Below are 24,460 nucleotides of genomic sequence, written 5' to 3' on the forward strand. Positions count from 1 at the left end.
TGCTCATGATTATGAGGGGAAACAAATGAAGGGAGTAAGCTACTGGATCAAAATTGCTGCAAACCTAGGCGCTGATAGCATATAACAGTAACAGTATTTCAGGTTTGAATGAATTGTATTGCTAAATATAAGGTTACATATATTCTTCCTTGCAATACTATAATTATGGAGATATCTTAACTACTCTAGCTGCAAGTGAGTTGGGCGTGAGTGTGCACAATCAAGTATATACCATAATTACAATATTGATCTGCTTGTGAGTGTGCTAACATTAATATAGTGAGCTGTCCGCGAGTGTGCTATGATATCGTTAAAGTGTGCAAGTGCTAACTTAAGTGTGAATATCTGTACATTAATCACAAAATATTCTACAAATAATCTTTGTTATGACTATCCAATAATAGATATCAAGTACAACCTTTCCATACATGTTTTTGCTTAGTATAAGTCAAATCATTGCATCGAAGGCACATGGAAACAATGAAGTGTATTGTTCATTCATGCAATCGGTTGATGTTTCAACTGCGAATTAATGAATCTAAAGACCTGGTATTTTGTTATTTTGTCCTCTGCATTCATTGATGAAGCTGGAATATTGGAGAGAAGCTTTAGAACATTGCAAATTGACTATACCAAATCTATCAAAGTATGTCATACTCAAACTTCTATCCTCAATAAATGATGCAGTAATAAGTTTCTTTAGCATTGATTCTGTTGGTATTTTCAGTTGTTGCTTGCATTTCAAAGTTGTCTATCTCTTCATGTATTTGCTAATTTTTCTTTCTCTTGGTTGAATTAGAAAATGAAAATTCTTGATTTTAACAAAAGAGATGTAAGGCATTTGGAATTAAAGAAGATTAAATCCACAATGAAAAGGTTAAGGTTGCAAAGCAGGTGTTAACTCAATGTTCCAAAACGTTTCAATTACATTAATGCTATGCACAATATTTTGATATAATGTCAAATAGAATAATGTTATTAGAGGGAAAAAGTTTAATTAGAATGGAGCATTCGAGAAGAATGATGGACAATGAAGTCTTCAAACAGAGACACTTTCCTACATTTGTCGCGCATTGTATTACACATTGAGTGATCTAAAACTGCAGCCACTGTTTTCTTCGATAATTTACATGGAATCTTGAATCCTTTGGGTTTAACAAATCAAAAGTAGCTTTAAGTTGTGAATTTTTACTAAATTCTTAGCCGCGTCTACAAAAAATCATGGAATGTTATGCCTGATACAACTTTATGGTAATGCTGTCTGACATTTGTTTACTACAGGGACAAAGAGCTTATTGCTGAAACTTACCATCAATATTTGATGATGGAATAAAGTAGTGGTTGAAGAGATTCAGTCTGCTTTATGCCTTCTTTGCAGTGTCCTATACTATGTAACATAGGCATTCCTCGAATTAGACATGTTTTTATGTGGTTAAAGACTTTGTCCTAAATTTTGGCGCAGTAAAAAATAGGTTTTTTTTGTCCTTGACAGAGGAAATTTTAGAATGAATCGATGACAGGTTTAGATATATATATATGAGTGTGTATATATTTTAAAAACGCACAAATCTTAGATAAACTCCAACTTCTATTTCACAAGCATTGAAAAAAAGATAGAAACGCGACACTCCTTTTTTTTAATATGAAAAAGTTTATGTGAGTTAGGTTTTAAGAGAGGAAAATTGCTCTACTTAAGTTCTAATAGTAAAATCACCCTATACGGTAAACCAATTTAAGACTTGCGTTCCACTATGTTCTATTCAATACAAAAGAGTGACGATTAAAGAATTGACAGCAAAACTGCTTTTAAAATATACATTATATTGCCTAATATTTTTTTTTTTGGTCAATATTGCCTAATATATTTTTTTTTTTGGGTACAATATTGCCTAATATTTTTTAAAATATTGTTTTCTTTAAACTCGGGTAATCGGAATTTTCTGAACTGTAAAATAGTATAAAGCAGAACAAACCATATATTCAAAGGAAGACCCCTGCTAAAATAAAACTTAAACACCCTCACAAAAACCACTTCATACTACACTTTATACAACATTAATATGCAATTATGTACCACATTTAACAATGTAATAGAAACTTTAGTCATGCATTGCTTTAATCCATATAGATATTATGTGACCCCTCTTTTGAATTCGAACAAAATAATTACACAAATGAAACTTAAATGTGTAGAGCAAAGGAAATAGTAATTGGTGATAAAAGTAGCTTCAAGCAACAACAACAGCAACAAACAGACCTAGATCTAAGTGTGAAGCAACACCGCAAGCATATTCAAAACAACAAAGATAAAAAAGAAAAGAAAGAAAATAACACACAAATATTGTTTACCCAGTTCAGTAAAAAACGACCTACTATAGGGGAGAGAGCAACACTAAAGTAAACTTTTTGATCTTTCCTCTAATGAGATCTCACTATCCAAGGTGTTTACAAATGTTTCTCAACCCAAGAAATAAAATCTCACCATAGACACTCAACCCTAAAGTTCATCTCTTTGGTTTCTGTTGTGAAAGTGACTCAAAATTGAAGAAATTGGAATTCTGTAAGCAGAAAATCGATGGCCGATTTTCAGGGCTCGGTGGCCGATTTTGCACTCTGGTTTTTTGGCCTTGCACGCGTAAATTATTGGTGGCCGATTTATGGAGTTCGGTGGCCGATTTTGACAGCATGAAATAAAACAGAAACGTATTTTCGGGACTAGATTTGTTCCAGTTTTATGAGGGTTACTTTTACTATAAATATAGACATTGTATCAGTGTAAACCTTGAGATAGAGGGGGCTGGAGCAAGGGTTTAGAAAGACAACAACAAAATTAGGGTTTGTATAGAGTTTGTCTCTTGGGAACAAACACTAGGGTTTGAGGGTTGATTCACCTTGGGAAACACTATTAGGATTGAGTCTCTTGGTCACAGGAAGAGATTGGGGCTTTAGGTAGAATTAGGCGGGAGACTTATTTTTGTAACTCATTGATATCTCTTTTGTAAAGTTACTCATCATTATAGTGAAACGGAGGGCTGCTCTGTCCCCCAGACTAGGTCAATTTGGACCGAACTGGGTCAACAAATTCTTTTGTGTTCTCTCTTTCTTTCTCTCGCTGTTTTCTACTTTTGTTTGTGATTATAACTTCCATACACTTGTATTGGTTGCTTGATTATTCCTTACTCCACACATCAAGTTTATTATTGGTGTGATTTTTCATCGAATTCACAACAGTTTCCCAAGTTTCTTTCTCTCGAAGCTCTCCCGAAAAATGAAGAATGGAGCCTTAAATAGTCCACAGGTCCCGAAAAAACTGTGTCACAATTTCTCTCCATCATGCCAGGATTTGCAGTTCGCACACAATACGAATTTATTGTTATCCACTAAATCGTGTAACGATTTCTCCTCTTTCGTTGCCTAGTCAAAACCTCCAAAACCTGAGCCAAATCATGCCGCAATTTCTCAAATTGTGACATGTTTTTCGCAAAACCTTCAATCAACAAGTTTGAGTCAAATTCAACTTTTCTCCACATTAACTCTAAATTGGTGGTGATGTTAGTTTACTCATCAACCACTAGTTACTTTGTCCAATATGGAATTACTTTTCAACATAATTGATCAATTTAAAGGAATGCTTGAACATTGATTTAGGCAATGACTTAGTGAACACATCCGCCGGATTTTCTTCCGATGCAACTTTCTTAACCTCTCAATCTCTTTCAATTCAATCATGTCTCTAACAAAATGCAGACGAATGCCAATGTGTTTTGTCCTATCATAATACACTTGATGATTTGTCAAATGGATAATATTCACACATACTTGAGTAATTTCTAACTCATAAATCATGTCTTTCAACCATATGGCTTCCTTCACCTTTTCAACAAGTGCAATATACTCCGCTTGAGTTGTGAATAGAATCACCACAAATTGTTGATTTGATTTCTAACTAATAGTTGTGATAAAGAGAGTAAACATAAAACCCGATAAAGATTTTCTTGTGTCCATATTACCTGCATAGTCCAAATCTACATACCCCTTCAAAGAGTCTTCATCTTGAGTTGTTCTTGTGTACTTTAAACCGTCTTTCAAAGACCCTTTCAAATACCTCAATACCCACTTCAAAGCTTTCCAATGTACAATACCCGAATTTGCCATAAACTGACTCACATTACTAACTATATAAACTAAGTATGGTCTACTACAAACAATACCAAACATGATGCTTCCAACTCCACTTGCATAGGGACTAGTCTCCATCTTCTTCTTCTTATCCTCGGATTGAGGACATTGTTTTATGGTCAACTTTGGGTGATGACTGATACAGAACGGAAGCAAGGATTAGTAAGCGCTAAACCTAAAAGATAAACATACAAGTTGTAAGCGACAAACCTGTCAAAAAAGGGATTTCCAGAATCCACCAGAATTGAGAAAAGTTCTTGATAATTTTATTAAATGAAAATTGCCTCTTAGGCTACAAATGTTTAGTTTAAATACTAGGGAAATAACAAATCCTAATGGGCCGAAAATAACAAACGGAAAGAAAAACAGAAAAATAATAAAGTTGTGTTGAAATAATAAAAATCCAGTTTTAGGCACATTGAATGGCTAAACTATACAGTATAGGAAAAATTAGTCTTTATTATGTGACAGTGAGTTTATTTACGGAAATCTAGTGATGTAAGAACCAATTGTTTTTATTCTTCTTCATATCGTTGTTAGAACCAATCATTAATTTCCATTCACAGCTCCGAACAACACAAGTTAATAGAAGAATCAATTTGTTTAACGTTAATCAAATTCAACGACTACTTTATCTATTCACATATTTTAAAGATACCAGACGCTATAATTTAAGGGAGCGAATTGAGGTTTAGTGCTCATATGAATCTGCGTTCAAGAAGAATCAATTTGTTTATCGTTAATCAAATTCAACGACTACTTTACCTATTCACATATTTTAAAGATACCCGACGCTATAATTCAAGGGAGCGAATTGAGGTTTAGTGCTCATATGAATCTGCGTCCAAACTCTCAAACATAAGAAAACAAAACTCTGCAAATAGGACCGTATGCTTTTTACGGTGAAAATGCCTTGTGAACTGTTTACTGTGTGCAAGCATGATCTGTGAATACAAATGTGAAACCAAAAACATACTTGCTATTCTAAACCGATACTAAATTATACTGTAAAAAAATTTGCAAATTATTGAGGGCTTTGGTCTAAATGGACGTACTATTGTAGCGTTATTATTGAAGCTTATCCTAGAGGGGTACTCGAAGGGTAGGATGTGACATCAAGAACAGTGTATGAGGAAATTGTCAAGACAATAAAGACACAAATTTTGGATTTATATAGCCACCAACTTATCATTTGGTTTTATTCGCCACCCATAAGTTCCAGGGAAATACTTCAGTGACTTAGAAATGGTGTCATTGGTGTCATAGCAGAGATCCTGACCATTGATGTGTGTGGGTCCGCGTGGGGATGTGTGTGTGTGGTGGAGATGGAATTGGATGGTGTCATTGGTGCCATTAATGGCACCAAAGTGGAACCCTAAGTCCCAATGATTTTTTTTGAGAGGAAATCAAATGATTGTAATGAGTTTATGTTAACGGTAAATCATTTGTGAGAATTTAAGTTTTAGTAGATAGTTAAATTTTATTTATTTTTAAAAGAACCCTAAATTGTTAGAACTTATTTATTCTCTTTAAGTTAGAGGGTTAGAAAGAAAACATCCATAATAAACATAATTGATAAAAACAAGATAATATTTCTTTTTTTTTAATATTATCTTGTTTGGTCCGAGCCGACCAAACAAGATAATATTTCTTTAACATAATTGATATGGTGGAAAGGTTTGTGGTGCATTGTAAATTTTTTAACAATAATTTACGTAGCCTTCAAGTCAGTTTCTTTTGTAATTTCATGTCATAATATTTCTTTATTTAATATTTGCACAAATATTTATTGTAAAAGAGCTAAATACTTGAAAGAAAGAAAATAGCTCTCTATTATTGAAAACATTAATCAAATTTGATCTTAAAGAGATAAAAGATTTACAATACATGTGCACATCATCATAGCTTAAAATTACAAGCTAGATGAAAATTCGGCTGGGAGAGAAAAAAATCTACCATGTATGCCCCACAGATTCTTCAGTGGAGATTACTTACGGCTGGACGGCGATGAAACATCACACCAATAATATAGGAAAAAATAAAAATTACATGCCAGATTACATATTAAAATTGATAATTGATAAATGTATATAAAAACTATTTCATTTGTCAATTTGTGTGCAAATGAAGTCTTCTTTCTTCTGCTGATCTCACACCCTCCATCTTCAACATATCTAACAAGAAATCACTCCATGTGTCAATAGGTCCAGGCAAGCACCAATGCACACAATCATTATACAATGTCACATTCTCATTAGGCCAATGTCCATATTTACTAGGGTGCCCATCTGGCCTCAACATTGTTGCTTGTGTTGTATCATATAACCTAAATTTCAAACCCTTTTTTCTTGCTTCCTTTTCAGCAATTTTGAACTCCTCCAATTGAATCATATAAAACTCTAAATTAAATCCCTCTAATTGTGTTTCATTGCTTCTAAATGGCTTAGTTCTAACACAATTCCCACCTTGATTCCATAACCCATTTTCAAAATGTGATGGTGAAAATGTCCTAAGAAATGTTATGCCCTTAAAATTCTTTAAATTATTTATGGCTTTAAATGCAGTCCTAAATGCTCTTCTATAACCATGGTACATGGTTAAATCAGGGACATTTTCTAAGAGACAATAATGACATCCAACAATTTTTTGTTTCTCGTAGAATACCATTGATCTTGTAAACCAATGTCCTCCATTGAGAATAACATAATCGAAATCTTCAATTTGAGTTATCCATTTTTCATCTGGCTCATCAATGTAAAGATCGAAGAGTCCAGTTGAACCTGGACCTTTTAAATCTGATTCTTTTGATCTTACCAAATGGGGTGTCCAAAAAGAGGCCATTGTGAAATTGTAGGTTGGGTAGTGCCACGTCATGAAATAATCATTTTGCGAGTGTGATACAACTACGGGCCATTCCACCTGAAAATAATAAAGATTAAGCAAAAGGATTCAATTTTGTGTTAATACTAATTATAAGGTATTTGTAGCAAAAATAAACAAATAACCAACCATACAATATAATCTACCAAAAATATAAACCATGATATATAAAAGTAAATGTGTAGATTCTGTTAAAAAAAGAGTAAATATGCAGACCATTTTAAAAGAAGAAAAGCTTAAGGAAATGCTTCGGTTGTTTGGAATGCTATTACATGTCTTGTTATTGTACAATAATAAGATAAGATATTAAAAGATAAATTAAAGGAAGATAATATAAAGTTATCAATCATGCAATTTATTTAATTTAGCTGAATTTATTTGTTAATTTTTATTCATTTAATAACAACCGATTAAATCTTGATGAATTTATGTATAAAGTTAGCTATATAAATTATGTTGGCTGTGTACAAAAAAATATTAAAAATTTAAATTTGAAGTAATATTTGAAAAATTCATAAAAAAGTAATTTTTGATAAATAGAAATTTAATATATTGTCACGCAGCCTGCCACCCCTAATTAAAAAATTATAGTTTATTTTTTTCTTATGAATAATATCAAAATACTCAAAGTTTCAAATTAATATTATTTTCTATAAGTAAAGTAACTTATCAAATGAATAAAACATCACATGCAACATCAATGTGCTAGACAATCAAACAACAAGTGAGTACAAGCACAAGTTTTCACCACTCCAAAACAAATACACCACTTTCAAATTAGTATTGCTCTCCTTTTTCCCAATCTAGGTACTGTAGCACCTTGAAACTAAAACTTGAGCCAAGCTTTTCAAATTATTTTATGAGTAAGTGAATAACATAACCTTTTAAATCATTCCTTTTAGCCTACTTTATTATTTTAAGCCATGTTTTTCTGTTCCCAAGTGAAAAGGAAAAAAAAACCTCCATGCATGTTACAAACTTGGAAGATCCAGCACATAGTATTGTTTACATGTGAATTTTTCCGCATAAGACACACAATATGATGACTAATCTCATTAATAATGCTGCCAATAATACATATCTAAATATCTAAATAAAATAATTGAGTGGTCCCCTCACGTCTCATCTAGGATTCCTTTCAAACTAATTAACACTAATTATGTGGACCTTTGTTTTTATTTCCTTCCATGCAAATTAATATTGCATTAAGTACATATACAAAGAAGAGATTAAATTTCTTATATTTTTTGGTGTAAACAAATTTATACATGTAAAATCACTCACAAACTCAATAATTATAATTAAAGTCAAACATTTTTTTAATGATTTTGTGGTTATGATTAAGTAACACCATAGTAAACCTTTACATTGATAGTAGTAGTATATACTACCTCCGTCCCTAATTATAGGACCCTTTTGTTAAAATCACGGGAATTAAGAAAGTGGATATTTATATTAAAGTTGTTTGTAATCACTATTGTTTTTACAATTTTATCCTTAAGAGAAAGAGTTAGTTTATGTTTTCCATATGTTATTTATTGTTGATTGACGAAAAAGATGTATAATAAATAGGGGCATGTATGTAAAGAAATAATTAATGTAGTTGGAAATAGCAAAGGGGTCTTATAAAAAGGGACAAAAAAATTTCACAAAAGGGTCTTATAATTAGGGACGGAGGTAGTATAAATCAATTCTTGCAAGCAATGACTAATTAACATCCAACATTAGTCGTCACATCAAGACTAGCTAGACATGCACAAAGCATATTGCTTATTTTTCTACTTTAAGGAATGTGACCTCTCAACCATTTCTATTATTTTGGTTTAGCTAGAGCTTCAAACGTTAATAGTTGAAGCCTCTTGGCTAATTTTAGGTTCATTGTCATATGGAATTTCATACTACAATTATAAATAACCGTATGATTTTATTTTATTTGTTTATATATAGAATCAAACATATAGTATCAAACAAGGACTTAGCCATATGCAAATTAGTAGGAATATTGTAAAAAACAATGATTTGATATAAAACTACAAAAGGATGGGCCATCTTGTGTTTTATTTCCCTTTATATAAAATATTAGCAAAATGTCTCAATTCTCAACTGTTCTATTTTGTGGTTTGGTTAGTACTTTGTACAAATATAAACTTAAGTGCAAGTTTAGGTGACGTTCATGTCTAGTAATTCAAAGAGGAGGCTAGTTAAATATTAAAATATTACTAACTACTCCCTAAAAAAATATATTTATTACTAACTACTACTACATCATATTTTAGTCAAGCATTTGAATTAGTGGTATTTTTTACTACATCCGTCCCTAATTATAAGACCCTTTTGAAAAAATAACGCATATTAAGAAAATTGATAAGTGTAATAAATTTGTTAGTAATTAGTATTGTTTTTACAATTTTATCCTTTAAAAGAGAGAGTTAGTTTATGTTTTCAATGTAATATTTAATGTTGATTGAAGAAAAAGATATAAATAAATAGGGGTATGTTGGTAAAGAATTAATTAATGTACTTGGAAATACCAAAAGGGTCTTATAAAAAGAGACAAAAAATTTTCTCAAAAGGGTCCTATAATTAGGGACGGAGGTAGTATCTTTTATTTTTGAGAGCCTTAATCCAACGGTGAATTTGTTGCATGAAATTAAATTACAAATTCTAATATGGTTAAAAAATTTAGGGTTTATAATATGGTTCAAATTCTGTTTCACGTGGTAGATAAGGACGTGGAGGACAGGGTCAAATAAAATTAATGTGATGGGCACACTTATCAGGGAAAATTAAGATTCCCTTGAAATGCATATGGACATTGTTGATGCTTTGATGCATGTTACTTTTCCATTTGATGATTTATTTACCTAATACTATTGGATCGAATTATGGGCTTAGGTGAACCAACCATGCCATTAGGAAGATGGCAAAATAGGTCTAATCCAATCAAGACCAAAGACAAAGACTTTTGGAGTAAAGACAATATACAGCTGGTTAATTAGGACTTTTGTTTACATCTTAGTCCCCATATTTTCACATGTATGATACAAATCAGAGAGATATCTCATGTTATATTTTTTTGACGGTGGGATATCTTATGTTTTCGGTACAAAGATATTTAATACTATATGAAACAAGTTGTTATAAAAAAAGGTAGAGTAAGATCAAACAATTAAACATTATGTCAATAAAACATTTAACTTTTTTTTTTTTGAGGGAAAATAAAACATTTAACTTATTGATCAAGTAATACGACACATATATGTGTGTGTGAACATAAGACTAAATTATAGATTTAGAATAAAACAATAATGCTAATTGATCAAATATACAAGTCTACTTACATTGAAACTTATATTGTAGTAATTAATGATGGCTTTTCCCTAGTTTTGAAATCATGGTTTTGGACCAAATTCATCAACAAAAACAAATAATATTGCTTATAATTAGGGACAAAAAGGGTACAATTTTACTCTTGGAACACTGGCTTTTTTAGGATTCTCTGCATGTGATGCAACTTTAAAAACTATTCTCTTTGAAGATCTAGAGAGTATTTGAATATTATTATTTCACTAAAGTGATTAATATTTATACACATAATTTGTTCAAAAAAATATTTATACACATAATTCAGAGATTAAATAATTGACCTCTTTTTTAGGGGAATAAATTGTTTATCACTCACACTACTACATCTATTTGATAAATCTGAACTATATACCAAGAAAATTTATAAATTTTGCATAAAAAAATAGTAGTACAAACTTATAGTAAATAAATAAAATTATCGCTTTCTCTTTAATTTTATTTAATTTTTTATTATATTTAAAAAAATTATACAAACCCTTTTTGTATTTTTAAATTATTTAATAAAGTATAGTTGGCTCTGAATTTAAGGTAAAGATAAAGACTTGCATGTTAGTAACAAATTCTGAATTTAGGTAAAAAAAAAAAAAAATATGGTGGCCGGGATTCGAATCCCAGAGACCTTGCACATATTATGCGTTGTCCATACCAACTGAGCTAAGCTCATGAGGATTGAATTTAGCTAATCTAAAGGTGATGGAAACCATTCTATTTCTCAAAAGAAATGAAATATTATACATCTAAAGAGAGATAGATACAAAGAGTATATTTCTATTCAATTTTTTTTTTTTTTTACCATTGTTAAAAGCCATAACCAGTGTGATATTAACAAAAACTATACTTTGAAATTTCAACAATTCACGTCAATTCTAATATTTAAACATTGAAAAGGTCAAGGGATGAAGTGTTACCCTTGATAGTAGGCAAATCATGGACTGCATCTGATTTCTACCGACTGAGTCTCCAACAAAAGCCATAGATTTTCCCCTCACAATTTCAAGAAACTGAAAAGGATTGAATATAGGAAGGTCACAGCCATTTGGTTTCCATTTCCATTTCAAGTAATCAGAATCTGGTCTTCCATACTTCATACAATTTTGGTGTTCATGTATTGCCCAACATGTTTTGTTTGTGTAATATGGTGCTTTTGGATTTGGAACCCACTCACCAGTAAAAATGTCACACCTTTTTATAGAAGTTGAAGGCAAACTTGCTGATTCATTTAAATCATCAAATGCAGTGGATGGTTGATTGGTTTTTTTAATGTTTTTCAAGGATGAAGGATTTCTAAATAAAGGGTAGGATAGTGGTGTGACAGTGAAGACAAGTATTGCAAAAATTGCTAGTAATGTTACTTTTGGAATCATTTGTTTTGGTGTGTTTTTACCAAAGAGAAGTTCCATAGCTTGGAACTTCATTTAGAGAGAAAGAGTGACAAGAATAGAAAAGGGCATAGGGGATGAAGACTTGTGGAAGTTTTAGTTTTATATATATTGTGTTAGCAAAATAAATTATATAATGATATAGTTCTCTTGATTTGGTCTAGATTATGGTTGAGCATTGATTTTTCTATAGTTAATTAAATCAGCCATCTATCTATTATTAATGTATTTGAGGTTCTAGAGTAAGGGCTCGTCTACTTACTACACTAAAATTATTGTATCCCTAAGATTTTACCACCTGCATGGTATAGAATTTGAGATTTTATCTCTTTATCTCGTGACAACCCATGTTTGGTAGCTTGCTATATAACTAGTATTAAACCCGTGCGACGCACGGATTATTGAATTTGATTTTCAAAAAGTTTACCAAATAGTATTGGGTATAAAATGAATAAGGATCAAAAATTTTTAAAAAATAATATATTTATCAATAATATCAAGTATTTGCTCGGTCTGCACAATAAATGTATATCCAAGATTGAGTAAACGTAATAACGTTGCCCGTGCACACTCGAGTAAACCAAATCGATTCATAAAGACTTTCAACAAAATATCGGAACAGTTTTTTATCCGTGTCTATTTTCTTTTCCCGCACCAAATATTTAACCCGTTTTCAAAATATATAAATCTCTACGAAGTTCATTTTTTGATGGCATGACTGTCTAGGATGACTACTGTCTGTGATTCCGTTGCTTGAGTGCGAAATCGTGTTGTTCGTTGTCTTGTTAAATATTATTTTTTAATTTCTCATCTTATTACGATGTTCATTTGATTTTTATTAAAAGATCAGCTATTCAATCAATGATCTGAGCCAAAGACATGGGCAATCAATCAATTTAAATATATCAATATTATTTTCTTTTTGTTAAGATCTATGTTTGAATGTATTTATCTTAAATTAAATTAAATTGAATTCAATAAAAAAATTAATTTTACACCTATTTTTATTCACACTACTATTTTAGGCATACAACCCCTCCAATAAACGGGAATTGGGCCAAGCCCAGTTAAGAAAACAATATTACCCTCATCTCTCATTCTCATCCTACACAAGTGGTTCCTCCTCTTCCTCACCGGCTGCCGTCAGCCATTCCTCAACAGCAACAGTTGATCTCAACCTTGTTTGCCCCAAACAACCTCGTATTTGTCGTCTCCTAAACCTGATCTACCTATCTAACACAACAGATTCACAAAAAGGTTAGACCGAAAAATGTGTCATTTTTTCAGGAGTTTTCAAGAAACTACGACATATTTTCATCAATCAAGTCTTTTCCGGTCCTTTTTCAAAACTTCTGCATATATCTTTTTGTGGCGGCTAAATCCAAGGGCATCATAATGATTAAGACTTTCAATATCCTTCTCATTTCATCAATTGAACTTTGTTTGATCCTTCAATATTCTCTAGTATATGTGAAGTTTGTGATATGATTTCAGTTTTTTACCTCTTTCATTTTGTATTAAATTTTTTTGGAACAACTGTACTGAACTATAGATTGCTCTTGTATATGTGTAACTGTTGACGATTTCTAAGCTAATTTGTTTTTCAAAGCTTTGTTAATACTTACACATTTAATTTCGATTATTTGAATATTTGAGAGATATGCAAAAATTGATATAATCTTCAATTTTTTGTTTTATTAAATATGTAGTATGAAAATGGCAGGTGAAAATTTGAGTAAATCACTGTATGAATTCAAATTTAGTTATATAGTTAGTGTTGAGGAAAATTGTGACCAACCCATTTGGTGGCATTTAGTATACACAAATGAATCTTTTTGTGTACCATACCTCAAATGCAATATATGCCATTGATTTATAATTTAAAATTTTGATGGTAATGATTTTAGAAGGGTAATTTGTTGTGAGAAGTAGGAGATTTTTTTTGCCTTTCTTAAGGTGTGTGGGACTCACTTGTCTACTCCATCATAACCCCTCTCATCTCATTTCCCCTCATTCTTCTCTGCAAGTATTTTTCCTTCAATAACATCAATTTTCTGCATCATATGAAGATGGTTGGACTTCTATTTCAAATGGTTGCTTCCAGCAAAACCAATGACAATAATAATAGAGAAAGAGAACCATGGTCAAGGGTGTAAGTTAATAAGTTAAATAATCATCTTTGATAATATTTGTTAATGAAAGTATTTGGTTGAAAATTTATTTTTTAAGAAATAAAAATTCCACAAGTAAAGTGGAAAGACTCAAGCTTTTTAATTGACTACATAAAAGTAACAAGAAATTGCCTCAAAAATCAAAGAGTTGCAGATGCTTTTTCCATGAGACAATATTTTCATTCCATGGATGGATCTTGTATTGAATGATTTGCCAATATTATTGCAAAAAATAAACAAAAATTGTTTGTTGTGTTAACCCAAAAACATATTTAATCTATAAAGAAAATTAGGGAGTATACTATTAATGTACAGGTTAGATCATGTACAACTTAGATGCACATATTAATGCAAAAATGAGTATACTATTTCTAAGCCTAAAAGGTTTGAAATGATAAATGGTTACTTTTAAAAAGCTAACAAATGTTGAAGACCATAGATACCTAAAAAACAGCTGAGTTAGAAGGGTTGAATTAACCAAGAAAAACCATGCAAATGAGTTGGTCGCCATAAACAACCAAAACTTTTAGACATTATGTAATAAAAAAAAAGATAGTTTTAACATTAAAAAATATGTGAGTAAACTACTCATCCTTAAAATAACAAAAAAATCACGTCTTTTGAATCAAATATGTGCTAGACAAAGAAAAAGTTTCAAATAACAAGCATGTTAAGAACACAAGGGACTCACCCAATTGAAATTAACAAGAATTAGAAAATTCAATATGTCATATCATAAAGTTTAACCATTTCCACCTCATCCACAAAAAACATATTAAAAAAAAATTAAGAATATTGAATTATTAATATATACCAAATTCATTTCCATGTTCAATAGTTACTCTTCTTGCCATGACTACTTCCACAAAGATGCAAGCCCTCTTGAACTTTGATAACCTTATGTTACTATTTGTCTTCATTTATCTTCATTTGTATTTGTTACTTGCAAACCTGCCAAAATTTTAACAAAAGACAATTTAGAAATACTATTGGACAAATTTTGTAAATTATTTTAGCTAAGGGATCAAATATAATCTGGCCCTTTTTTCAAACTATATTTGATCCCTTAACTAAAATAATTTACAAAATTTGTCCAATAGTATTTCTAAATTGTCTAAAATTTTGGCAGGTTTACAAGTAGCAAATACAAATGAAGATAAATGAAGACAAATAGTAACATAAGGTTATCAAAGTTCAAGAGAGCTTGCATCTTTGTGGAAGTAGTCATGGCAAGAAGAGTAACTATTGAACATGGAAATGAATTTGGTATATATTAATAATTCAATATTCTTAATTTTTTTTAATATGTTTTTTGTGGATGAGGTAGAAATGGTTAAACTTTATGATATGACATATTGAATTTTCTAATTCTTGTTAATTTCAGTTGGGTGAGTCCCTTGTGTTCATAACATGTTTGTTATTTGAAACTTTTTCTTTGTCTAGCACCTATTTGATTCAAAGGACGAGTAATTTACTCACATATTTTTAATGTTAAAACTATCCTTTTTTTTTTATTACATAATGTCTAAAAGTTTTGGTTGTTTATGGCGACCAACTCATTTGTATGGTTTTTCTTGGTTAATTCAACCCTTCTAACTCAACTGTTTTTTAGGTATCTATGGTCTTCAACATTTGTTAGCTTTTTAAAAGTAACCATTTATCATTTCAAACCTTTTAGGCTTAGAAATAGTATACTCATTTTTGCATTAATATGTGCATCTAATTTGTACATGATCTAACCTGTACATTAATAGTATACTCCCTATACCAGTCATACGGTTCTTTCTTGGGGAGGTCATCTATTTTTTTCCCTTAAATGCTGGTTTTTTCTTTTTGGTATTGGCAAACCTACTATCCTATTCTGTTCTTATTTTTGTAAGGATCTTTTTTTCTTTTTTACTTGGCTTGTGCTTTAGGTTTTTTTAGCTTTGTATTATAACTAAGTTGCATCCAAATAAACTAAGAAACCATATGAGAAAGTGGTATTTATTAGTAACAACTTTGTATTATTATTTGTTAGTTTTGAATGCTAAATTTAGAGGCTGAAAAAGTATTAAGTGTCTTAGGTATGTTCCAAGTATGATGGTGAAGTCTAAATGTAAATAATATGAAGATACTCTCCAAAATATAGAAATATACATATTAGTGTAAGTAAAAATATGAAGATTACATCTTATGCCTGATGTTACTTTCTTAATCTACACAAATCTGCAGGTGATCTGTTGACATGCTTGCTTGACTTTATCCAAACACTTTGAGACATTGTGGGATGAAGGAGTTGTCAGAGTGTTTGATGAGAACTTGTTTACATGCTTTGCTTGCTGCTGTCCAAGTACACATTATCACTGTAAGTAAAAATAAATGAAAACAAACAATTATGGAGAACATGATTTGTATATATGTTTTTTTCACTTAATAATATTTGTACACACACACAAACACAAATATTTAGCCTTATAACTCTATTTTGTACTAAGAATGTTATGAATGATGGGATTAATAAAGGGTTAAAAGTATAATTATAAATGTTAGGGACAAACACAAATATTTTTTCACCTTTTCTTTTTTGAGAGAAGGTATTCAGGTATTTTTGTTGAGCACAAGTTCTGTATGTTATGTTAGACAGTATGGTTAAGCTTCATATACAACTTATAAATTTTAAAAAGCCAGTTGTAGGTGTGACTTGTGAGAATCTAAATGGTGGAGAAAAAATAGAAAAACATTCAATAAAATAATTCCTTTTTAGTAAAGCCTACAAATGGTGAATGAAGAAATAACACTTTCCAATAAAATAATAATCATGATTTTAATAAAGCTTACCCTCCATTAAGATGTTATACCTTAAACTTGTCAATTTAGAGAAGATCTGTCCTTTGCTTTCATAGTAAGGGCTTCCAACTGCAAAAACGAAAAGGATGATAGAAATTTAATGAATACTATAAAAAGATGTAGATGTTAGAGAAGATCTATCCTTTGCCATCTATCCTTTGCTTTCACAGTAAGGGCTTCCAACTACAAAAATGAAAAGGATGATAGAAATTTAATGAATACCATAAAAAAGATGTAGATGTTATACCTTAAACTTTTCAATTTAGAGAAGATCTATCCTTTTTTTTTTGGTGGTGTTGAGAAGATCTATCCTTTGGTTTTCATATGTAGGGCTTCCAACTGCAAAAAAGAAGAGGATGTTAGAAATTTAATGAATACCATAAATAGATGTATACATTTGAATATGAAAATAAAAAAAGGTTAATAATGTAGCTGGCAATAGTAAACAATCTCACATATTCTTTCATATTTGTTCCTTCTCTTCAATCAACATATTCTTTCTCTCATGATATCTCTTCTAAAAATCCTGTAGGAAAAGGAAATAAGTAAGCAAATGAGGGATCCAAAGGAAAAACAAACGAACTTGTTGAGTATTGAGTATTGAAACAACAGAAGTTGGGCCTAAACATAAAGAAGAAGAGAAATGCAGAAACAAAGTGGAAGGAAGCAAAAGAATGATGGAATGCCATTGCAAAAAAACCAGCTTATATAGCTATGATTCTATGCTTTGCAACAAATGGAGGCTGACTCCATTTTCAGGCTTTTTAGGATTTTTGGCGTAATGGAGATGAGTGAATGAGATTGCAAGGCAAAGGGTTTAAATAGGAAAGGGCAAGGGGAGAGGAGCGTGAGAGAGAGAGTAAGAGGGAGGAAGAGAAAGAAATAAGAAGCGTGCAACACAAGAGAAAAAGTTTTTAATATTAATTAGTTTTTTGTCATCTTCCTCCCCAAAGTCAAAAAGTCTACCATGTAGGCTTTCCTCACCTACATCTTTTTTTTATTGCATAATAATCTTGCTTAACTTATTCTATACACCTTACGGTCACTATTATAAGTAAAAGTTGACATTTTAGATTCATTTAATAAATGATGTATGTGGTCTATATAAAAGACAACATACATCATTTATTGAATGAACCTAAAATGTTAAATTTTGCTTATAATAGTGACCGGAGGGTGTATCTACCAAGAGTTAATTCCTCCTGTTTGTCAAGACATGGATATATCCCATGGGTTTGAGATTAAATTAAAATCAGGAGAGAGGTACCGCCCAGAACATGCAATTGGTTTAATTAAATTAAATTAAGAAACAGAAATGTGCAGAAAAGGAAATTAAGAACTAGAGAAGTGCAGAAAACCTGACACACTGTGTTTTTTTCCCTCCTCTCTGAACCAAAGGTACTAAACCGATCAAGTAATTTAAAATTAATCACAACCAGCTGGCCTGTACCTTCTGAAAACGCAGTAGAAGACCACACAACCATAAATAAAGAGGGAAATAGCACCCACTCAGACTCAGGAATGGCTGAGAAGGGCGGATTCAGCCGGTAGTTGATAGAACAGTGAAAATCGTCCATTTCGCTTTGTAAGAAGTATAGATATTGGGAATTTTCTGTTCTTTCTACTTGACATATTAATGTGATGGATTAATGCACAGAGAAATAATTAGTTAGACACAACTTCAGATAAAAAATATTAGTTCACACACAAATGAAAATGAAAATTAAAATTAGGAGAAATAATTTATTCATACCACTTAATATCTTTTCTTTTAATTTCTATTATTTATGTGTATGTGTCAAAATAAATTTTATTTAAGGTTGTGTTTAAACAAGAGTTCCTCTGTTGCACAAGTCCAGTTGAAATGTGTGGCATAACATATGTGTATGTGACTCCTCATTATGTAATGTTTTTCAGTATGTTATCGACTATTTTTCTTATCATTTGAGGACTTTCTAAATGTTTTAGAGTGAGTTTACTCGTGGTTTAAAAAATGTTTTTTTTTTGAGTTATTGTAATTCTCTTTCTTTCCTAACCAAAAACTATAGGCCTTTTTGAGCCTTTTTTCGTATAAAAAATGAAAGTAAGTCAACCAAGATATCTCTTGAAAGTTATGGAAGCTAGAAGATTAATACAATGAAACATATGAAGACCAAATAACTTGGGGGAACTTTGTCCCTAAGTCCCAAGCTCATATCAAGGATGGAATAAATATGAAGAATGAAGAAAACAAGGGAAAAGGCCTCTGATCCATGCACCCCGCACACACACCCAGTGCACCCCACACACAGACCCAATGCGCACTTAAGGAAAAAAACTTTGGTTGTTTTTATGCCATGTGCCCGGTGCATGGTGCACCCATTTATGCTTTTGCATGCTTTGTGCAAAAATTTTCATATTTAAAGCCTATTTTCACCTGGAATTATTTATTCAGAATCATGACGGCTCATAGGCTAAGAAGTCTGACTAGAGCAACCAAAATGGGTGTTTTTCATCCACCTTTAACTTGTTATTGTGTATGGACATTTTTAATTCTCTTTGATGATGTATTCAGTTACCATGAGTAACTAGACACTTTAGATTTGAATTTCGGAGATGAACCTCTTTTGATCTATTGGATATTTTGTTGATGACAAATTCTTTTCTCAATACTATTTTAATTATGTTAATTTAATATTTATTGTACTTCATGCTTTTCAATTCCTTTGATCTTGAAGTGATCTAGGTAGAAATTTCTATTGGATTAACCTTTCGAACAAGAACCAATATTTATTAGTTACTAATGCAGTTTCCCAAGAGATCGGGAACTCATATTATATGACTTTACTTAACGTGTCTTAACGCATGTCAGGATATAAGGCCACTACTAACCCTAGGGAGCATTGTTGCACGAAAGGGCCTTGAACCGTAGCTGGATCGAATATCTCTTACTTTTAGTCATCGTGTGCATAAACCTCAAATATCAATTGAACTAGGAAAATGTTCTTTCTAACAAGGAATTATATGGTTTCAAACAATCTTATTCTCCGTTATCACACCTGATTCACTTACTTTAGTTTTCATGCAAAACAACAACTCTTGCATATCCAACCATTACTATTTCTAATTAGGTTTAGTTTAATTTATTAGTTGAAAATAACAATCGATGTGAAGACGATAACATATTACTATATTACTTAGAAAAATTTGGTGCAATTGTTGAATTTGCCATTATAATTTTGGCGTTGTTGTTAGGGATTGTTGATCTTTTTGAACAAGGCAATTAGCCTTACTTATCTTAATCTTAATATATATAAATGTTAGACAGTCTGACCTAACCCTAATCCCGCCCTTTTTGGCGGATCTGAATATTTTTTATGAAAAAAAAGGTTTTTCAAATTGGATTCGAACCGGGTACCTCTTGGCTACACTTTACAACTCTCCCCCACTAAGTCACTTCCTTTTTGATTGAAATATTGTTGCTTCCAAAATTGATATACCACAGTACTAAAACATTTTTTTAAAGACGCAAACGCCCTAGCGGTTCCTTTTTCTCATAACAATTTCTTTTCATTTTTAATGGTTCCTTTATTGATGGCAGTATTTATTATTATTATTATTACTAGCGTCCAGACGGGCACTCCCGTGCCCGTCTGTCCGCTTTTCCTACTGCGCTAACGTATATAATTCATAAACAGTATGTTTTTGTTTAATGTTGGTTTACTATTTATTGATATATCATGGACAAAATTATTAGAATTAAATGGATGATCATACATGTATTTGATATAAAAAAATCGAACGTGATCAAAAGGTAAAATGATACATGACCACTTTCAATACATTGTAATAATGTACTATTGATTTTTGATTAATCAACACTAAAAATAATTGTGTTTGCCAAAAAATATCAATAGAAAGCCCATATTGTGATTAATTGGCACTTTCAATATGTTGAAGTAATGTTAATCACATTTTCATGCCATTGTCTTTAGGCCTTTATCTTTCACCATGTGTCCGTCTTCCTGTTATTCATACCTTTTCTTGACCATTTTAAATATTTAATGCCACATTTCTCAAGTTTGCTCTGAGTCAAGAAAACAACTCTTTAGTTAATGAAATCAAATACCTTGAATACATCCAATAAAAAAGAAAACAATCAGACAAAAATGAATATGACAGTAATTATAGGACCTCGATGATCATTTCGATGAACATCTCACACTCACTATTTCGCTAAATTAAGGGATGGCTGAAAACTGGTTAGAAAAAAGTATAGGAATATAACCTTTATGTCGAAAGAAAGTAAATATTGTGGCAACATTCAGTGTTAGAAGTTGCATTGAAAACAATAAGTAAACCCTTATCTCGGTCGTTGGCGCAACTTTCTCCCTTCCATCATGATTGTGATTGCAACAGGGGTCTACATTTAGACCGCAGTTGGAGGATGGTCTCAATGGTCCTCTATTTTCTTACCATTTTTCTTATTCTCTTCTTCTCTTTACTTCGTTCCATTTTTCTTGACTACATATTTCCTTCACAAAATTTGCTGAGAAACACAAAAATTGGTAACATTTCCTAACTGTAATGAAGGAAACCAACTTATAAAGTAAACATTCATTTAACGACTTAAAATCAAGCACAAAGGGTCATGAAATGAAATTAAATTTGTGTAATCTATAACCATAATTTTTCTATATTCAAGTACCATGTGTCAAACTATAAAGTAGAAGTACATTACGCAGTTACCATTTTATAGAGAAATATTTATAATTAACGTTATTGGTGCTGTTGAATGTGTAAAAACACCTATGGTTTCCAACAAAATTAAGATTTATTTTAATCATGAAGAAATCTTGGTTATGCTAAGACTCTTAAGTGAAAGTATAAATGAATGTAAATCATACTATTTTTTTTAATGAAAGAATGTAAATCATACTCTTGAAATGGTAGAGTCCACTTCATCAACGCAAACCCCTCTTGTAATTAAGATCTCAAGAAAAGTGATTAAAATATAACGGGAATTGCATGAAAACTAAAGAAAAACAAATGAATATAATAAATCAATGTAAGGGAAATTTGAAGGAAAAAATCAATGAAGGATATAATAGAAACTAAAAATTGACCAATAAAATCACAAACTAAATTATCCATTCATAGTAAAATAGAAATTAAAAATAAGAAGTCTAAGACGAAAGTATATGTATGCGTTGTTGTAAAATGGATGAAATGTATCTCTCTCTTTGTTTTGAAATCAATGGCTCATAAAAGATATAAGAAATATAGATCTTTAGTGAAACATGTCATGTTTCCTCCCTATCTTTGGATGAAATGTCTCTTGCAATTGTAATTTGGACGTCCCTGCTCCCATTTTCTTTGATTTTTTGTCTTGAAAAGAAAAACAGTAAAACTGTTCAATCCTCAATTCTCATTAGCAATTGGCAAATATATGTAAAGAACCATTCATAAATCAGTTTTTTTGAGTTATTAGAAGTTACTTTGAGAAACTATCATAAATCATAAAAGTGTGCAATTTGGATTAACAATTCATGATGGTACAAAATATGACAATATGTTTTTTCTAGCGTTCAGACGGGCACTCTCGAGCCCATCTGTCCGCTTTTTCTACTGCGCTAACATGTCAATTCATATACAATATGTTTTTGTTTAATGTTTTTTGGCGCAGACGGACACCCATGTGTTCGTCTATCTATTTTTTTACTACGCTAACACATGTATTTAAACCAAAATGATAGGCTGAAAAAGAAAATGATATCTTGGAGTCATAGATATTCCATAAATAGTGATTTAAATAGATAGTAACATAATACCATAGGATTCCTTAAAAAAAAAAAAAAAGGATTGGAACACACTTCATACTATCCAAGATGCTCACAATAAAATATACGGTGAGACATATGAAAATTGCAACATCAAGCCTTTGTTTAAAACCTTTTCATTATGACTCCAAATGTACAATTAATTTCTTTGGCACTTCGCATTTCAGAAGCTTATAATAAAGTTTGTTACAAAATCAACAATAGTATATGTTACATTATCACTTCATCAAAGTGCATTACAAAACATGTATGCTTACCTTTTTAACTTTCTCTTCCTCCTTTTTGTTTCCTTATGGTTGTTGTCAAGTTCCCACTTCAATGCGCATAAAACAAAGCAACCACAAAATTAAACCAAAAAATAAAAAGTTAATGGTATCGAAGATTATGTTGAATCATTGTAAGAAATATAAAAAGCTTTTGAGCACTTTCTTCATACTTATGAGTTATTAGTTTTCCTTCGAGAAATATATTTTGAGCATGGAGTGTCTTTACTTTCAAATTAAGAGATAAAGATTAAATGATAATGGTAGAACCTTAACACACTATATATTTTTCTGCAACCATCTTTGCGGTAGTTTTTTTTTTTTTTTTTTGAGGAATCTTTGCGGTAGTTGTGTTGCATAACATGCATTTAGTCTTTTATTCTAATCTGTATGTTAGAAACTTAGGTCTTAAGTTTTGACTCGGTCTATAGATGAAACACAAAATCAATGAAAAAAAATGATAAGAAAAGATAAGCATGAAATAGAAACAAACAATATAAAAATAAAAATTGAAGAAAATAGCAGATAGGTTAGATTGAACAAATTTTGTTTTTGACAAACAATTTAATAATATAATTGAAGAATATCAATCTCCATTTTGACTCCTTCATTCAGTGGTGCTCTCTTAAAAAAATTAATTGAATCCTGACCACGATCCTATAATATTATTGCATAAGTTGTGAAAAATAGACATGAATAACAATAATCATAAGAACTACTAAAAACAAACTAACCTAGAAGAAATAAGTGACATGGTAAGAAAGGATTTCTTTGTGACGAAAAAGGAGTAACAACCTGTTACAAAATAAAGAAATAAAGAAATTAGCATATATAAAAAGGAATAAGAAGAACATAAGTGAGGAAAAAAATTGAACAAACAAATGGAAGAAAACCCCTAGTAGAAGTGGCACCGTCACCGCTGTGATAACCCGTTGTACTCACAATGATGCCTCTGTAGTTGGCCAATCCACCACATCGCTACTTTTCGATAGTGCCCAAGAATACCACCACCGTTCCCAACATTCTAACACCGACTCGACTTTCTTAGCACATATCCCAGTTTCATGTTTCAGACCCAACTTCTTTAAAAGGCTTTGCAAATGTCTTCATTACTGTGCAAATTTTTCTCTCTTGCCTAAACCAATTCAATTGAAAGAATAACTGGACATTTAAGGGTAGAACTGGATAAATATATGCAATTCTTTATAATGAAGTTCCTTAATAGTTAGTTTTTCTATAAAACCCAGACATGAATATGTAACCAACATAAAAAACACAATGAATAATTTGATGGAAACAAACCGTGAGATAAGAAAGAAAAGAGAAGCAATTAGGAATGTTAATGGAAAGAACAGTTGTGCTACTACGGAATGGAAAGAACAGTTGTTGATGAAAAAAATGGTAGAATTAATTAGTGTATGTAGAAAATGTGTGGGCCGAAGTCAGTCTGTGGGAAGGAAAAAATCATTTACGTGGGATGAGAAGTTAATGGAAAGTAACCGGCATTAAACTGTGATAGTGGTTGGTGAGGAGTTTTTTTAAGTGTGGGAAAAAAATAACTGAAAAGGGCATTT

At 31.1% G+C, this 24,460-nt stretch overlaps 1 protein-coding gene and 2 long non-coding RNA genes across 9 annotated transcripts; all 3 read right to left on the bottom strand.

Moving 5' to 3' along the window:
- Window positions 1-6,015: 6,015 nt before the first annotated feature.
- Window positions 6,016-11,873, bottom strand: LOC146904768 (protein trichome birefringence-like 19). Its single transcript, XM_085730445.1, has 2 exons — window positions 11,334-11,873; window positions 6,016-7,098 (listed from the first exon to the last, which is right to left on the bottom strand). The coding sequence occupies exons 1-2, from the start codon at window positions 11,838-11,840 to the stop codon at window positions 6,289-6,291; spliced, it is 1,317 nt and encodes a 438-aa protein (XP_085586571.1). The 5' UTR covers window positions 11,841-11,873; the 3' UTR covers window positions 6,016-6,288.
- Window positions 11,874-13,841: 1,968 nt separating this feature from the next.
- On the bottom strand, window positions 13,842-17,597 carry LOC146904769 (uncharacterized). Of its 5 annotated transcripts, none has more exons than XR_015020564.1 (5): window positions 17,260-17,597; window positions 17,052-17,143; window positions 16,816-16,873; window positions 16,146-16,320; window positions 13,842-13,858 (listed from the first exon to the last, which is right to left on the bottom strand). It is a non-coding gene; the product is annotated as an uncharacterized LOC146904769 (long non-coding RNA). The 5 variants fall into 5 exon arrangements; XR_015020563.1 differs by lacking the exon at window positions 13,842-13,858 and adding an exon at window positions 14,677-14,926; XR_015020566.1 differs by lacking the exon at window positions 13,842-13,858 and having other exon boundaries at window positions 16,075-16,296.
- A 3,391-nt stretch (window positions 17,598-20,988) lies between these two features.
- On the bottom strand, window positions 20,989-24,369 carry LOC146904770 (uncharacterized). Of its 3 annotated transcripts, XR_015019647.1 has the most exons (5): window positions 24,189-24,366; window positions 23,780-24,021; window positions 23,621-23,681; window positions 22,881-22,936; window positions 20,989-22,171 (listed from the first exon to the last, which is right to left on the bottom strand). It is a non-coding gene; the product is annotated as an uncharacterized LOC146904770 (long non-coding RNA). The 3 variants fall into 3 exon arrangements; XR_015019646.1 differs by having other exon boundaries at window positions 20,989-21,332; window positions 23,780-24,369; XR_015019645.1 differs by having other exon boundaries at window positions 23,780-24,369.
- Window positions 24,370-24,460: the final 91 nt, after the last annotated feature.

The sequence above is a fragment of the Medicago sativa genome, chromosome 7, assembly GCF_051527215.1.
Source record: "Medicago sativa cultivar Bolivia chromosome 7, Bolivia_mono, whole genome shotgun sequence".
NCBI classification, from domain to species: Eukaryota; Viridiplantae; Streptophyta; class Magnoliopsida; order Fabales; family Fabaceae; genus Medicago; species Medicago sativa.